This window comes from Ambystoma mexicanum, chromosome 4p (assembly GCF_040938575.1).
Source record: "Ambystoma mexicanum isolate Mex_15411 chromosome 4p, UKY_AmexF1_1, whole genome shotgun sequence".
NCBI classification, from domain to species: domain Eukaryota; kingdom Metazoa; phylum Chordata; class Amphibia; order Caudata; family Ambystomatidae; genus Ambystoma; species Ambystoma mexicanum.
Window position 1 is genome coordinate 470,054,675 of NC_090927.1, and position 18,483 is coordinate 470,073,157.

The 18,483-nt window shown below is 44.9% G+C and overlaps 1 protein-coding gene across 2 annotated transcripts in view; it reads right to left on the reverse strand.

Annotated features, from left to right (window-relative positions):
• Positions 1–18,483, reverse strand: part of CPSF3 (cleavage and polyadenylation specific factor 3) — a 421,648-nt gene that overhangs the window by 270,197 nt on the left and 132,968 nt on the right. For both annotated transcript variants that reach the window (XM_069606000.1, XM_069605999.1), the window contains 2 exons: positions 16,949–17,124; positions 2,297–2,455 (listed from right to left, as the gene is read on the reverse strand). In XM_069606000.1, coding sequence (XP_069462101.1) covers positions 2,297–2,455; positions 16,949–17,124 — 335 coding nt within the window. The remainder of the gene's footprint in view (positions 1–2,296; positions 2,456–16,948; positions 17,125–18,483) is intronic.

An 18,483-nucleotide genomic window follows, 5' to 3' on the forward strand; every position in this document is an offset into this window, starting at 1 on the left:
AAAAATGGCACCCTTGGGTGCTTTACTGCAGCTGCGAACGCAGCCCGTTGTAAAAGCACACCACGGTAGTTAAAATGAAACCACTGCCACCAGTCATTCAGTGAGGAAAGGGTAACATAAAATTGTTACATGAGACGCTAGACAAAGGGGATACTAGGTAACCCCTCCAGCACCCTATTGTAAGATAGTGTGTGCTGGGTCTACAAAGTTACAAATGTAAGTAAAGACAATTTCACTTTACTGCTCTGGGAAACAGTAGACTCCTTAACCAAAAGGGAAACAAAGCTCAGAAATCACATTAAAATACATGGGAGAGTGGTAAAAAGGGTCTCACTCTCTCCAGGTTAAAAAAATCAAGTCCTCAGAATCCTGCAAAGTTGCTGGGGGTCTCTAAGGTGGAGGGAATTAGCACATTTTTGAGAATTCTCCCCAACAGAGGCCCAATCCAAATGGTTCCAATTCTTCCAGCTGTCATCCAGTGCAATAATATGACTGCTAGAAAACCTGACAGTGTACAAAATGAGGTGCCTGGGAGAGTCCTGTTGGGTAACAATTTAAAAACTCTTGTCAGTTGTATCTAGCAGCCCAAGGCCTCCCAGTAAAAGGAAGCAGGAGCAAACAAGATTGGCCAGAGAGGCAACTGTGGATGACTCTCAGTGGGAGGTTGAGGAGATTCCTCTTACCCCCACAGTCCACAGGGAAGACTCTAGGCCAATGAAAGAGACAAAGGGAAAACCCAAGGTCTCTGGGATAAAGAAGGGTTGTGCACCCAAACCTGTTCAAAGGACAAGGACATTGCTGAGAGGACAGTCCCAGGTCACTCCAATGGGATCTGCATGAACTTTCCGTCGCAGATAAGTTTGCATGAGAAATGTACCAACCTTTTGTGGTTCGTACATTTCCCATGCAAACATAAATTAAAAACCCCTACAAACCCACACACAGCCCCACCCTACTTACGTTTAAAGATGTGCTGAGTCCCTGCGGGGCCAGTTCCCTTTAACTTCCGTGATCAGGAACCGGCACCGCAGGGTCCTTTTTTTTATCTGGGCAGCTGCAGGGGTTTCACCTACAACCTCCGCTCACTATACTGCAAAGTATAGTGAACGGGGTGTTGCGGGGGACAACGCTGCAGCCCTCTTTTTTCCTCAGGTGTGCTGCAGGGGTGTCCCCCGCAACACCCCGCTCACTATACTGTATAGCATAGTGAGTGGGGTATTGCGGGGGACAACCCTGCAGCCCCCGGCTTTTTTTTTTTTTCTTTTTCATTTGGCAGGGTGCTGGTGGGGTGTCCCCCACAACACCAGCTATCTGTAGTGAGCGGGGTGTTGCGGGGGACACCCCCCTCTCCCCAAGTATATTCTAAGAACTCTTCTGGGCGGCTTTTTTGCAACCCTTAATCAAGCCTTCTTACGCACCGCTTATCAGCGCCTCTATGCCTTAGGGCTGCAGTGCGCTTTACAAATGTAAAAAATAAAAATAAATAAAAGTCCGACCCCACCGAAACAACTAAACACATACCACGAAAAGGTAGAACTTTTGGTAGTTAGAACTTTTCGTGGTGTGCGTTTTAGGTCTTTTGGTGGGGTCAGACTTTATAGTTGGTAATTTCGTACTATACCCTCCAATGACCCCCTTTCCCAGCTGAGGCTGACTGGGAGAACCAACCAGAAAGTGGGGAAACAGCTACTGGTGAAACAGAATTCACATACTGATCTCACAAAGAAAAGCATAGGTAGGCTAAAACCCATGCCCCTTTCCTGGTAACCTTAGGTTATTAGCACAGGAAAAATAAAACACAAAGATGGAAGGTCAAAGAGCTTCCAGCAACAATGCACAGAAGGTGCTGCATACTGCAATAGGAAAATACAGATGCCATAAAAAAGATGGAGGAAAGCAGATTCTATCAAGAGAAAGCAAAAAGGCAAAAAAGCATTGCAGAGTCACAGAAAAGAATGAGGGAGGTAAAAGGGATCCCACTTACTCCAGAAAGCAAGACAAAAATTCAATAGTCCTGCAAAAAGTGGCTGGGGGGCTTACAAACAAGATGAAAGTTGTATCCAACAAGATGGCACAGGGTTCAATGGCACTGCAAGAAGATGGCTGCAAGGACTTGCGAGTGAGGCAAGTTGGTTTGCAATATGAGGTAATTGTTCAGAGAACAAGGGTGAGTTACTTGTATCAAGTAGGAAAGAAGTTGCTACACAACAATTTGACGTGCATTGTTTATGTGCGCTAAAGAAACAAAATGAAAAAATAAAAACGTTATTAATGTGTGTTTAAATCCTCATCTTACCTTGGCCAGAGTTCCTTCAACACAGTACCCAGCTATGATGACGCCATTCCTCTTGTCAGTGCACCAACTCTCAAACAGTTCTCTGGATAGGCCACTCTGCATCATACCAGGGGAGGCCATAACAACACTGGGGCCAATGTCATCAAAATGATCCATACTCTGAAAAGAGAAGAGAAGCCAAATTTGCATGAGGCACCGTTTAAGCAGAAAAAATGTAAACAAAGCAACTCTATGAATGCTTTATGTTAAGAGGGCAGTTCAGAACCTATTCTTGCAAGGGGTTCTGAGAAGCTATCTTATGTGCAAGCTGTTTCCACCTTTAGGTCTTTTGTCAAACGCACAAAGGTAGAGTGGATGAGCAGTCAGGCTTAGACTCCAGGCGAGGTCGTTCGGTGTGAGGTTCAGTTAAAAAGAGCAAACGTTGCCAACTAACATTGGTCCACACTGGTAATTACAAAAATATATATGGGATAAAGTACCCTTCTCCCTTATGTTAAAAGGACATTGCCAAGTCTCAGTGTCCTGTAACCAACAAGAGGAACAAACCAAAAGGAACTCAGAGGGGCATAGTCATAACCTTATTACATAAGGTAGGGGGTACTTTATTCCTTGCAACACAGCTACAGTTATCCTCTTAAAAACAGTAAATCCTGCTTTATCTAATGCACATTCTTCCAGTTGTTAATTCATACAATCAACGTAGAATTGGTTTACACTAAAGGCTTCCTACCTTTCATAAAAGGGTATAAGCAGTTGTAGGCCTCTAAAGCAGCATTTCTTGCACTGCTCCTACAGTGCAGGTTTTTAAACTAACCACTAGTTACAAACTTGTTAGGCAAGAATTGATTTAGTAACCCTGTGGGAGACGACAACACTTGTCCTCTTGGTATTGGGTAACTCACCTTTTGTTTTAGGCCTGAACTACACAGGTTGGTAGCGTGTTGAGCAGCCAGGCTTATCTCAAGAGGGGTCAATGTGAGCAGTAAGGTTGTGACACAGAGTTTCACAATACAGTTATCCAAATAAACACTTATACCCAAGGTTTCTTGATAAAACAATTATTGATTTGTTTCACAGTCAGTTGTAAAGCCTTCTTCAGAAGGGAGCAATATATATAACAACTCAAATATACTTCAAAACACACTTTTAATTTCTCTAAATTAGTTGCTACCCATTGAGGATGGCACAAAGACACTCCCTACACCCTCAGGTGACTTAAAAAGTTAGGACACTGTGGACATTGATTTATCACTAGTACATTTAGAGCAATACTGAGTTGTGTGAAAAAGATAATAGAGGAAGGAAACAAAGGTTTACAAATAATTCACAAACAGATAAGTATTTTTAAGGAAACCTTCCAATGACAAATACGTTTAACCCTTTCCTGGGGAAAGGACAAGCAGAGAGTCAAAGGTAAAGAGGAGTCTCTTAGGGAGCCAGGACAGCCAATGTTGATTGCACAATGTCAACATTTGAAAAGAAATGTGTAGAAAATAGAACACTTGAAGGGCCACAAGCTGGGAGGCTTGCGAGGGGAAAGTTTCAGCAACTCTGCAAGGCAACCACGACAGGTCTCAACTGAGAGCAAGAAAGGCTACACAACAAGAGGCAAGTTCTCAGACTTTTTAAAATGTATTTATTTTTTATTTATTTTTCTTAGACTTTACAGTACCTCTGGTTAGAAGCAATGGTTCCAGCTGGCTTCTGTTCCTGTACAGCTATGCAGATCCTGTTCCTGAGCCTCAGTCGTGGGGACAAGAGGGAGGATGTCTGGGGACTCCTGCTGTGCAATGGGACGGTCAGCGGCAGCAACGGGCAAACTTAAATTCAGCAGTCCTTCAGCTCCTCGCGTCTGACAGCAAATAGCAACACTGCGGTTCTTGGATACCACTTCAGACTTTCCTCGCATCGGAGGTCCAGCACTCTGTTGCGGCGGCTCAGGCTTGGTCAGTCCTGCATCAGTGAAGTCGAGAGGATATTCCTAGCGCTCGGGTCTGACTTAAAAACAACGCACACAATCTTGTGTTCCTCTCCCTTGCTCTTTGGTTCCAGCAGCAGCAGTGGAAATACAACCAGCTTCGAGAGGATTTCCAGACGGGCTTACTTTGGAGTTGATTGGTTCCACCAACTCAAAGTGAGAAGCCGTCCTTGAGGGCTTCTCTAGTCGAGGCGAATTTGGAGCTTCAGCACAGCAGCTGGGCTTCACCGGGCAAACCAATGGTCCAGGCGTCTCCCAAGTTCACCTTTGGATTCCTTCGTCCAGTGGTCGTCTGCATTCCAAGCCAAAAAGCCAGCCTTTTATGCATGTTTCTCCCATTCATTCCAGCCTAGCAGCCAATCACACAGCAGGGTGGCTGTCCTTGCCGGACAGCCAGCCGGCCAATCACATTTGGGTGCATTCCTGTAACCAAGGAGATTAAGCACAGAGAGTTTCGGGCACCTCCCTCACTTCCTGCCCCTGCCAGACATACTGGAGCCAAAGGCGGGCTTTACTCATGAATCCCGCCAAAGACAAAACTAACAATGAGACTAAAACCTGGTTTGGCGCAGGGTGTCTGGGGTAAGCAGGAAGTGAGGGAGGTGTCCGAAACTCCCTGTGCTTGGTCTCCTAGGAGACCCAAATGCACCATGTGGTGATTGGCCGGCTGAGTTTCCGGCAAGGACAGCCACCCTCCTGGGTGACTGACAGCTAGGCTGGAATGAATGGGAGAGAACTGAATAAAAGGCGAGTATTTTGGCTTGAAAGGCAGAGTCGACCCCTGGACGAAGGAACCGAAGAAGAACTTGAAGAGGACACCTACTGCAACTCCTGGACCGTTGGTTTGCCTGGTGAAGTGCTGCTGCTGTGCTGAAACTCCAAATTTGTATCGACAGAGAAGCCCCTGCAAGGACAACTTTTCCCCGAGTTGTTGGGAGCAATCTACTCCAAAGTAAGCTAGCTGGACATCCATCTCGGAGCTGGTTCAATTTCCACAGAGTTGCTGCTGGAAACTGTATAGCCAGGGAGAGGAACACCAGATTGTGTGCGTTGCTTTTAAGCTGGCCAAGAGCTCCAGGAAGATCCTCCGGACTCCCATAAAGCAGGACTAAACGTGTCATGAACTTCAGATCACGCCCCTTTTGGACCTCCTGGTCCTTGTCTCAACGGGGCTTGCATTCCGTACTACTTCCAACATGGCCGTCCAGAGCTGAAGCCCTTGCTCGCTCCATGCGCTGAACGCAGCGTGGTTTATTTATAGACCGCGCCTTCCGCGGCTCCGCGCGTCTCAATGCTATTGGAGAGTGGCCCAGACGTGTGTTCGTAGCTCGCGGTATTGTTTCCCTTGTCCCAGTGCTATTACCCATTCCTTTTCCTTTCCCCTTCCTGGTTCCGAGCTTTTCTAGCCTTTTCCAGTCTCCCGGATTTCTGGACTCCTTGATCCCGGAACTAAACGCAACCTGGAACCAGACGAATCTCGAGCAGCGCTGTTCAAGACCAGGAGCGTTCGCAAGAAGGCAGCGATCGAAGTCACCGGCAAACATCGGACCCAGGTGAGAAGGGGGGGGGGGGGGGACACCTTGACAAAACGAGACTGAGCCCCCTCAACAGAGAGCGGGACCCCAGAAGCAAGGAAAGTCCATCTTGACAGCCAGGAACCGCCGTGTTGCTAATTTCAGTAGACGCGAGGAGCTGAAACACTATCAGCCACTGAAAGTGAAGTTTGCCTGTTGCAAGTTTTGACCGTCCCAGTGCAGTGCAGGAGTCCCCACGACTGAGGCCCAGGAACAGTGGGATCTGCAGAGCTGCACAGGAACAGGAGTCATCTGCTGCATCTTTTCTTCATTTTAAAAAGGTACTGTACAACATCTAAGAGAACTTACCTCTTGCTGTAGAGTTGCTTGCATCTTCTACCACTCACAAGTCTAATCAGCTTGTGGCCCTACATTTGATTCTTCTTTTCTTCAAAGTCATCTAAAACATTGTTTTAAGACTTTTCCATTAATCTACCAGAGGTGCTTCATCCTATATAAGACGTTTTGCCCATTTACTTTGTCCTAACCTATTGTACCGAATGACTCTTCTTGAGGGGATCCAAAAGTATTTGCCTGCTTAAGAATATTTGTGGTCTCTTGCTTGTTCCAAATAATCTTTTCCTTTGACTTATTACTATATGATCCTAAATGCAACAGTGATATATTAATGTCCCCAGAACCCTAGCAATTGAAGTCACCTGAGGGTTTAGGTAGCGTCTGTGGGCCATCCCAAAAGGGTATCTACTGATTTAGAGATATTAAGAGTGTGTATTTCATGAAGTGAATTTGAGTGTTACTATCATATTGCTCCCTTCTGAAGGCTTATTCTAAATGACTGATAAATTAATAATTGTTTATTCAAGAAACCTTGAGTGTAATAGTTTATTTGAATACTTGTAACTGTAAATCTCTGTGCAACTCCACTACAGCTCACATTGACCCCTCTTTAGATAAGCCTGGCTGTTCAACACGCTACCAAAAAGGTGTTGTACAAGCTTATACCAAAGGTTGGGTTTCCTATACCTGTAGTCAGAGTCTTTGTAGTGTTCCCAGAGGGTACTGCATACACACTTTGCCCAACAAAAGTCAATTTAATTGCACTGCTCTTGGAAACAGTTTATCCAAGAGGAGGTATTTAAACCTTTGGGAAATCTGAGAGACTTCCCTGTGCCACTGCACTGAAGGTGCTATGTGACAAGTAAAGATGATGCCTATGGAGATTGTCAAACTCCAAACTTAAAAAAAACACAGACATTAAATCACATAAAAAAATATATGAGAGATAAAAAAAGAGTACTTAAGTCCAGCAAAAGAGCTGGGGATCTCCAAGGTAGAAGGGAATTGACACATTTCTAAGAATTCGACTTAACACCAACACTTCCACTCAAGGCTTTTGTTATAAATAGTTAGTCAACAGTAGTTTTTAACCCCTTAAGTGCCAAGGACGAGGCATCCCGTCCTTGGGATTACTTCCCTCTTGCCAAGCACTGCGTTGTGTGATCCCTGCAAAGCAGGGATCACACAAACACTAATCCAACCCCCGGGCTATGTGAGAGGGAGGTCTCTCCTCACTGCCCAGGGGCTGGATTACCTTCAGTTTCACGTCGGCGTGCGTAATGCACGCCGATGTGAAACTGAAAGTAATGTCGGGCTGCCGCTGTGAAAAGAGAAGGTAAGCTCCCTTCTCTCTCTCTCTCTCTCTCTCTCTCTCTCTCTCCCTCGATCTCCGGCTGGATTTCAAGCTGGCGATCGGGGGAGGTGTTGGAAAGGGGAGAGTCTCCCCTTTCCAATGACACATTTTGTGAAAGCATTGCTCGGCGTGGATCGGGTGCAGAGCAATCCACGCTCAGCAATGCCACTGGACCACCAGGGATCACCATGGAACATGGGGGGGTGTTTACAGTAAGCAGCACTCCCCCACCCCCGGCCCGCAAAGCATGGGAGCACATATGGAGAACCCTGGGGGCAGATGGCTGATCATCTGCCCCCAGGGAAGGGGGTACATTTTTTTTTTTTGGTTTTTTTTTTTTTTTTTACACAAAGGGGAAATCCTAAAACACAGCAAACCCCAAGTCGTTTTGCACAGCAGAATTTCAGGAATTTTGCTCAAGTGCACACCATAAAGATATGGGCCTAGGGTGACCAAGCCACCAAGGAAAACTGGGAATCCCATGCATTTCTGAAAAGAGGACACCTGTGGGAATCCTCAGGGGTCTGCCTTGCGCAATTTGCCCCAGTTTGTATTACCCACAATCCCCGAGAAAGTTTGTTATTTGGTGGGGGGGGGAGAAAAAAAAAACAAAAAAAAAAAAAAAAAAAACACAATTTTCACTTTGTCTGGGGTTCTGGGCAATACATTCTGGGCTCCTTCGCACAAGTCAGACCTCTGTGGATTCCCACGGGTGTCCTTTTCGGTTCCCAGTTTTCCTTGGTTGCTTGGACACCCTAGGCCCAAATCTGTATGGTGTGCACATGAGTCAAAATCCTGTGTGAATCCTCAGCTTCTCCCTTTGCTCCCAGGTAGGAGCACCCAAACATGTGAGGCATCGTTTTCGTCAGGACACCTGTGGGAATGCGGGATGGTAGGTCATGTGTTGTTGGCGGCGTGTTTCGGTGGGTGAGCCGAGTGAATGTGCAGAAATTGTCCCCCCCCCCAAATTTGGGCTTTGCCAGGATTTCTGGGTAATACATTTTGGGGCGATTTGCACTGACCTCTTTTCAGAAATGCATGGGGTTTCCCTGTTTTCCTTGCTGGCTTCGACACCCTAGGCCCAAATCTGTAGGTTGTCTCCCCAAACCCTTTGGGGGTTACAAGTGGTTAGCCTTTTTCCTTTTGCATCCAGGTAGGTGCACCCACACATGTGAGGTACCTTTTTCCATCAGGACACCTGTGGGAACGCGGGAAGGTATGACATCCGTTGGCGACATGTTTCTGTGAGTGAACAGAGGGAAATGTCTCTGAAATTGTTTCGGTGGGTGAGCCGAGTGAATGTGCAGAAATTGTCCCCCCCCCCCAAATTTGGGCTTTGCCAGGATTTCTGGGTAATACATTTTGGGGCGATTTGCACTGACCTCTTTTCAGAAATGCATGGGGTTTCCCTGTTTTCCTTGCTGGCTTCGACACCCTAGGCCCAAATCTGTAGGTTGTCTCCCCAAACCCTTTGGGGGTTACAAGTGGTTAGCCTTTTTCCTTTTGCATCCAGGTAGGTGCACCCACACATGTGAGGTACCTTTTTCCATCAGGACACCTGTGGGAACGCGGGAAGGTATGACATCCGTTGGCGACATGTTTCTGTGAGTGAACAGAGGGAAATGTCTCTGAAATTGGCTGGAAATAAAGACAATTCTCAGATTTTAGCTCTGCCCACGAACCGAAACACGCCGCCAACACCACATGGGCTACCTTCCCGGGTCCCCACACGTGTCCCGATGAAAACGGTACCTCATGTGTGGGTGCACCTACCTGGGCGCAAAGGGGAAAGCCTAAAACACTGCTAAGCCCAAGTCTTTCGGCACAGCATAATTTCAGGAATACTGCGCATGTGCACACCCTACAGATTTGGGCCTAAGGTGTCGAAGCCACCAAGGAAACAGGGAACCCCATGCATTTCCGAAAAGAAGACACCAGTGGCAATTTGCAGAGGTCTGCGAGGAAAGCAAGATCTGCAGGAACTGCCAAGAACAGAAGTCTTCATCTGCATCATTTTCTTCAAAATAGGGTACTGTGAAAACCTGACCGAGAGAACTTACCTCTCACTGCGAAAGTGCGTGAAACTTTGGCAACTTGCAGGCCTAGTCAGCTTGTGACCCGACCTATGAATCTTTCTTCTATTAACTACTTCTGAGAACCGTGGCAAAGACTTTTCCGTTTAACTACCAGAACCGTTTTTACCTATACAAGACTCTAGCCAATTGACTTTGGCCTACCTATTGCATCGAATTAACTTCTCGAGTTAACTCAAACTATTTGCACTGTTGAAGAGTAACTTTAATATTCGTTTTATTATTTTATGACTTTTTGCTCCTACTTCAAATGCTCTGAATGCCATTTTGCTTGACCTTCAAAGAAGTTTAAATGCCTCAGAACCTGATGGTGTGAAGTACTGTAGTATATTTGTGTGATATTGATTGCCTCCTTTTAGTGAATGTTTTCTAACTGACTGTGTAATAAATTAATAAGCGTTTTACCAAGAAACCATGAGTGTAAGAGTATATTTGAACACTTGCAATTACAGACCTCAGTGTAACACCCTTACAGCTCACATTCCCTCTTGAGATAAGCCTGGCTCCTCAGCTTGCTACCAAAAACTGTGTTACAGACTTCTACCAAAGGTTGGTTTTGCTTACACCTGTAGTCATAGTTGTGTGTAGTGGTCCCAGAGGGTACTGCATGCAAACTTAGCCTAACGGGACACAGTTTTTTTTTTACTTTGCAAGCTCCATAGGCATCATCTTTACATTGTGTCAAACAGCACCTCCAGTGCGGTGACACAGGAAAGTCTGTTAGATCTCCCAAAGGTTTAAATACCTTTTCTTGGATAAAGTACTGTTTCTAAAAGCAGTGACTTGACATTGACTTTATTTACATTTGTAACTTTCTAGACCCAGCACACTATCTTACAACTGTGTGCTGGAGGGGTCCCCTTTGTCTAGTTTCTCATGTAACATTTTTATGTTACCCTTTCTACAATGAATGGCTGGTGGCAGCACTTTACTTTTTCCTACCATTGTGTGTTTTTACCGCGGGCTGCAATTGCAGCTGCAGTAAAGCACCCATGGGTGCCCATTTTATAAAAATGGCGCTGTTAGGGCGCATGCTCAGCAATGTGCTAATTCCTCTCTACCTTAGAGACCCCCAGCAACTTTGCTGGATTTTGTGGACTTGATTTTATTACTTGGCGAGAGTAAGATCCTTTTTTGCCACTCATGCATTTTAATGTGATTTTGAACTCTGCGTTTCTTTTGGTTATGGAGTATGACAAACTCCATAGGCATCATCCTTTACACTGACACACAGGGAAGTCTGTTAGATTTTCCAAAGGTTTAAATACCTTCTCTTGGATAAACTACTGTTTCTAAGAGTATCCAGTCATTGCATCAAATACAAAGCATTGAAAAAAATGCATCTAAAAAAAAAAGCATTGAATGCATTTTTTTTCTTCCAAAGGTAAAGGTTTTAATTATAATGGGTTTTAAGTGTAAAAAACAAAAATATGAAAAAAAAAACAAACAGGGATTGGGGGACCCCCCATAACAAAAAATGAAAAAGAAAATGCATTCAATGCTTTTTTCCGTTGCTTTTTTTTCTCGATGCTTTGGCATTCGATGCAATCACTATAAAAAGTTTCTAAGAGCAGTAAAGTGAAATTGACTACTTACATTTGTAACTTTCTAGACCCAGCACACATTATCTTACACACTATTTTACAATAGGGTGCTGGAGGGGTTACTTAGTATCCCCTTTGCCTAGCTTCTCATGTAACTTTTTTATCCTATGACAACCTAATCATAGGAGAGTAATATACCTTCACACCTACTTTCTATTAGAATGGCAAAAAAGGAAAGAAAAGATGTTAACCATACTTTTGAGAATAGTGCATCACACATCCAAGATAACTAAGAACTTTTGTAACTTATTCACTCTTACAGTTACAGTAACTAACCAACTCTTTTACAATTAAGTAACTTTTAAACACTTATTTTCTTTTCTAGGCAAAAGCCCAAATCCTTTCAAAGTCTTTCCCTTATTCTTGGAGAATTAGTGTTCTCAGAGGCAGAAAGGGGGGGGGGGTGGTCACTAGGATCTTCTATCCAACAGGCAGTGTCAGGATAGGTTCTTAAGTAGCAAAAGTTCCTTAGGAAGACTGGGCAAACAGGTGAGTATTTTACTTCTAGAGTTAGAAGAGGGTCCAGGGGCTTCACATAAGACACCCTAGCAGGATTCTAGCAGTGGGACTGGGTGCACTGAATGAGGCCTCGCTATCACACAGAAATCCTAAGAGACTTAAGGTAAGCCAACACAATACCTCAGCATTGAAGAAGATTTTGCAGCAGGAAGACTTCATGGTCTGCAGCCAAATATTCGCTCAGTGGATTCCTTGTCGTGGTGACTGAAAACAAGACCTCAGAAGGATATTTGCAGCAGTGATCGAAGAAGGCTCCAGGCAAGGCTTTCCTCGTGGCTAAATGCTGTTCTACGGATTGGGCGCCTTTTCGAGGAGCAGAGAAGACCGAAAATCCCGGTTGAATTCTCATCATTTCAAAGGTCCAGCACTCTGTTTAGGGGACTTTTCGGGGTTGATTCGTGTCTCTGCAGAGCCACCAGGATGCTCACGAAGTTTCAGCGAGAATTGGAATTCGGAAGACTGTGCACCGCACAGTGGCTCGAGGTCCCAGGGTATTGCAGCAACACAAGGTTGCAGTAATGCGTGGGATGGCTCAAAATGCAGGTCTTCTTGAGTCTAGTGGGTCTCAAGGCTCTGGGTCAGGGCCGTCGTATTCAGAGTCCCCCCGGTCGATTGGAAGGAAGGGCTACAGGAAGGGCTACAGCAGGCTCCAGTTAAACAGCAGGCTCTCCGGTCGCTGGAAATCGTCTCCACCACATTTCCTTCATCATCCTTTCAGCTCCAGTGGTCAAATTCTCTTCAGCTTCCAGGTTCGCAGTATTTAACAGGAACTACAGCACAACCTCTGCCTTCTCTCCCCGCATTTTACAACATGGGGCGGTATTTGTCCCCATTGAGGCAAGGAGGAAGACGAAGGGCTGTGGAGTTTTGGACTCCTCCCTCGCAGCCTGCCCTCACAGAAGGACTGTGCAGGCTGTGCAGGGGACTCCTGGCGAAGATAATCACACAAAGGTATTTCTGCCCTGGATGTCAGGGGAAGGAAGAAGACAGGACAAGAAACACTAAAATGGCAAAAAAAGAAGACAGGGGCCATTTAGGTAAAATAAGCACCCCTTAGGTGCCTGTACTGCAGCTGTGAACAAAGCCAGCGGTAAAGGTGCAAATTAATACAAGGTATCACAGCCATTGAAGGTAAGCTTGTCCCTGTAACAGAAACAGTTTTAGTGTGACAGGGGATACATTGTATCTCCCCAGCACTCCACATAAGGTGGGGTGTGCTGCCTTCACAGAATACAATGTTAAAAGGGATCCAAAGATCCTTTCTACTCTTGGGAACTGTAGCTCTTTCAAGGTTAGCAAAAGAAAATTAAAAGGGGAGCCCCTAGGGCAACCCAGAAACAGGCACTTATTGCCAATACGTTGTTAATGACGCTAACTTTAAAAAAGACACTATGGAGAGTCAAAACATACCATCTATAAAAAGAGGTAAAGATTTTTTGAGTGTGGAAAAAGGTTTGCACACAGAGGTATTAAGGAAAAATATCCCAATAGTAAAACAAAAAGTTTGGGGGTTGACCAAGATCAGGAAGATCTACCAGTTCTGTGGAAATCTTACCCATCTTACCTACCAGAGGCACCCAGAGTTGTTATATGCGCTTGATTCTCAGAAACTTCATAGCTACAAGACAGATAGGTATGGGCTATTTAAAAACATCACGGGTGCCTTTAAGTGAGAAAATGAGTGGAGCTGTGATGGTAATATTCCACTTCAAAGACTCATAAGTGCCTAGGATTGAATCCTATTAACAGTATAGGGGAGGGCAGGGTAATATCAGAAGAGAAAAGATTAGATCTGCAAATATGCACACAATAGGCACCAACCTGTGTGGTCGGCTCCTTGTTGTCCATAGAGTTCTTTATTACCCTGCGTCCAATGCGCAGACCACCGCTGACCACCCCACACCCAGCTTCCACTCCTCGTACCGCAGGAGGTGCCGATTTAAAAGTAAAAAGAAAATGCAGTCCACAAGCCTCAGCTGCCACACCACATCAATAGGGCTGGAAAAAAGACTGCCACCGCTGACCACCTTGTGTTCATATCTGTCAGATACTACCCACGTTTGATGACCAGAAGGCAGTGGAATCGAATGTAGGATACAAAGGGGTTTGTTCCCAATGTAATCCTATGGAACACAGTGGCAATTATTTTACACAAACTCACTCATTGTATATATGTATTTTACTATTCGTGTTGAGTGATATCACCTGTCCTTTGTCATTTTCATAGTGTGTTCTTGGCAATAAATCCAGTTAAAAGAAATACTATTTTTAAAGTGTAATCCTTGATTGATCACTGTGCGGATTCATTTTGGACCCCTGACCCCACTCACTTTCTCCTGAGACTTAGACTTCACCACTCTCTGTGCTACCTTGATTGATTCGTCTACAGCTCCCAGAGATTCCCTGTTCACTATAACTAGTGTAGCCTTCTAAACATCTGTCCACAAGACTAGAGTTAAGAAATCCAGTCTAACAGGGTGTGCGAATGATATAGGGCTACAATGAGTCCACACATAGAAATTTCAGTTAGATGGGCAAGCACAAAAACTCAATTTATTAGGACTTTAGAATAGCCACCCGTTAGGCAGAAACCTGTGCAGTTCCCTTAGGGGCCACTGCAAAAGATTTAGTACTACAGGTGGTTGGCAGTAAACCCAATTGGTAGCAGTCTGTACCACCCAGATTTACCTGGTAGCTGTGGCTGAGCAGTCAAGACTTCTCTCAAGATGAGTTAGGCAGTATGTAGAGTATACACAATAGGTACAGAGATACAGTAGCACAAGCAAACACTGACCAGAGCTTTGGTGTAAAAGTATATAATTATTTATATATAATTATTTAAAGACACACTTGTAAATTACACTAGCACCCAAGAGGGAAATAAATTCAACACACAGTCACTATTATACATACACAACCCTAATTACTTATTAGACAAGTCTTAATGAGAAACACCACTTATTTTCAGGCAGAGGTGAGCGCTTAACATAAGATGGCACTCTAATAAGTTATTAAAAAGGGAGGGAAAAGGCAGGGTTATGCAAGCACACACATTTCAATACTTTTCAAAGAACCACAGTGAGGTAGGTTAGGCAAAGTCTACTGGAGAGCAAGGAAGTTCAAATGCCAGGCCCACTCTTCGAGAGAGCAAGCGAAATGTGTCCAGGATCACACAGTGGGGTTATGCCCAAAGAGTCTTTGTAGAGAGTTCACAAAAGATTGAGATCAAGTCAGGAAAAGTTAGTTAACAGGTCCCAGGCTAGCCCAGGTTAGAAAGTCGAGGATTTACGGTCACCCCGAACGATCTGTCGCAAGGGAAGCCAGGCGGGACACAGTACCTGGAAGGGAGAAGAACGCTCCAGCGGGGGCAGTTGTTCCTGGCAGCGGTTGCAAGTCTGTGTTTCGTCCAGAGGAAGAGGAGGTCTCGACGTGGAGGAAAGCTGAAGGTCATTGTTCTGCCAGGGAAGAAACCTGCCGCGGTGTTTCCCGGTTACAAGGTACCACCCTTTTCTTTGCGGTAGTGGTAAACCATGGTATTCCGGTTGCCGGGGTGCTTGAGTCGGGCGGCTCACCACTTGGGCCAATCACACAAGAGTGCGACTTGAGTTGCCAAGGCAATTCAATCCAGGGTGCCTAAACCCCCTCCCACACCGCCTGTGGTACCCAGACAGAGTGGCACCACTTTTGGAGGCTTCTGTGGAGAAGCCCGCCAAAAAGTGGAACAAAGGGCCCCATCTTGGGTTGGAGTCACAGAAGCGAACACAAACGCCATTTTGGAACCAGGTTTCGGCAAAAAATACCAACCAGTGAATTTATATTAATTTAATAAACCGGCGGTATGTTCGAGGCTATTTTAAAAAGTGGTAGCCTCGAACAATGGGAAAATCCCATAGGAATATATTCGCGGTCGAATATAAAAAGTAGTATCCACTACCACCAGCCAAAATTCAGTCAGGGGGGGGTGCTGGACAGTGCCCCCTCGAACAACAGACCCCGGGGAAATCGAATTGCCCCGACCAGTACGTCCACAATATGATGGTTTGTACTGGTTCTGTTCACAATTTAAGACTAGTAAAGCCAATCGAGACTTTACATGCCCTGGGAGACAGTAGTCAGTCCCAGGGTATGGAGTCTATGTTGGGGGGGTCGCTACGACACCCCTGGGTTACTGCACGGAGGGTGCTGTGTAACCCACATATCAAAACACATGAAACCCTATGGGGAAAAGGACCCCATAGCCCATAGAACACATATAAAGTCAAAGGAACACCTAAAATCATGTCTAAGAGTGGGAGGAAAAGAGTCTCACTCTTAGCAGGAGAAAAAAATAAACCCCAAAAATCCAGCAAAGCTGCTGGTGGACTCACTAGGTTTGGGAAATTAGCCTTTACATAGAATTCTCCCTAACACCACCAAGCAAGTAAAACCTCAAATCCAATATGGTCACATCACACATCCCATATAAAACAGATATATACATTCAATATCAGGAGAAATAAAATAGCATTTGATTCAATGACCAGTGAACCACAGGTAAGTACTCAGATGCTTTAGAAATAGAAAGAACCTCAAGATAAAAATATAAAACAGCTTGCCTGCCTCTTAAAGTCCAACTCTAAAATGGCTTGGGGCCTTGTGCCCAAATGTCACCAGTTACAAAGTAGATACTTTTCAGGTAGATGTATAAAGAGATTGGCACTACCAGTGGATATGATTCATGAGTCCAAACGTTTTCCACTTGCGCAAGTAAAAAAGATTTTTTAAAAAAAATGATACAATGAAAAAAGATACTAAGAAAAACCCAACTTCAGGTATTGAAATTGGGATTTGTTCACTTCGAGCAAAAAGCAGCTCCTGGGTATCGGGCATAATCAGTTAGGCGGGAGCTACATGTGGGTAACTAGAAGCTAGTATGTAGCGTGCAGCAAATCTAACTTTGCGCAAGATGCAAACTCACTGTTTTTCCATTTGATATTATCCAATATGCTCCAAATGTCCCTTAGGGGAGTTCTTTATTCTCGATATACATTCCCAAACATACACAGTTCCTATCACGTAGCTATGTTTGTATGGTACTGCTTGCCACAGGAGTCAAACGTAGGTCCTGGTAGTTATTGGTTTCAAGCGAACCAGGCTCCCCTTGGCTATAACCAGAAGCTAAATAGCTCCCAGCTCCTGACAATTCCGAACCCTGCAAGTCCTTTGTAAACAGCAAACTTTAAACTGGACTCACCTTTAAATTACTGATGTGTTTGAAGACAAAAGGATTGTTGATGTTGATTTGCTTCCGAATCTTATCATTCATGGCATTGACGTATGTCTGGTACACAGCCATGCACTTCTTTGCCAGTGAGGATGCATAGTAGATGGGAATGTCATGCAGTTCTGGATGATTCTGCCAGTATTCATCTAAAGAAGAATCGCCAGAACACTCTTTATTGATGAAATATTACATTTGATTCAACTACATTGGATCACCGGTCACAACACAAAGGAAAGAAAATAATGTCATAAAATCCTCAGGCAAAAGGTAACATGCCAGAGTAGCATGCCTTAAACGGGTATTGAGACAGTAAAGGCTTACAACACGAAAAAAACAAGGGGATTTATTACCTTTTAAGATGTTACTTTCCCTATGCATGAAACAATGAGTAGATTAGTAGGCAGTGGTGGCTAATGAATTCTCATTGGTGCGGGTAAATATTTCATTTGAATGAGTGTAGGACCGAGCAGAGAGTGAGGGAGCCCCAACCAAATCAAGGGAGTATAGGGGGGGGGAGGGTAGTGTGGCGGAGCTGTGGCGGGACATTACCATTGGTTTTGCAGAGTTACACATGAAATAAACCAATAGCTGCCAGGTTACAGTTCGGTTTTCTATACCACCAATGGTGTGGTGTTGAGAGAACAACCTGTAGTGGACCTCAAGGGTTTCACTTAATGTAACTCTTCCTGATCGCGCGACTAAGCAGTTAGGCTTCACTCTTAGGTGCAGATGCTGGTATACAGTAAAGCTCATTCACTAAAGAGAGAAAATAAAAGATTGTCCACAAAGTACACTCTGGAAACTATAGGTATGTGTTTAACAAGAAATAGGTTAAGGTTAACTAGAAAGGTAAGCAAAACAAACATTACTTACGTTGTAACAGTCTTTCTGGTTCTTGCATCGCTTTAGAACAGAAGTGCCTAGCTGGTTTTTGCGAAGGGCCGAATGTACCTTTGAAGCTGTGTACAGTGGGCCCGACTACTGTGTGGCGTGGAGCAGGGGAAGGGGCTCCCATGGCATAAACAAAGGGGCAAAGCATAGAAAATGAAATAGAAAGCATCCTCGACATGAAGGGGGCCTCAGAGAGGCATTACTGTGCTGAGACTCCCCGTCTCTCTCACTCTTTCTTCCTTGCCCCTCTTCCTCTCTCGCCCCTCTTCCTCGTCTCTTACCATTTGTTGCTCTCTTGCGGTCGGTCTTTCTCTCCCATATTCCGCTCTCCCTATGTTACTATTTCTGTCTTTCTCTTTCCATTTCTTCCTGCTTCTGTCCCTCCCGTTACTATTTGTTGCATTATTTGTCTTGGTCTTTCTTTCTCTCCCCTGCCTTCTCTCTTCCTCTCTCCCTATGTTACTATTTCTGTCTCTCTATCTCTCCCTTCTGTCTACCACCTGCTCTTGTATGATTATGATTGGTTATTTATAACACCCTTAATACCCGGAGGTTTCTAAGAGCGGAACCATTGATCGAACCCGTGTTGCTCCGCGTCGTCTTGCTTCCAAGGC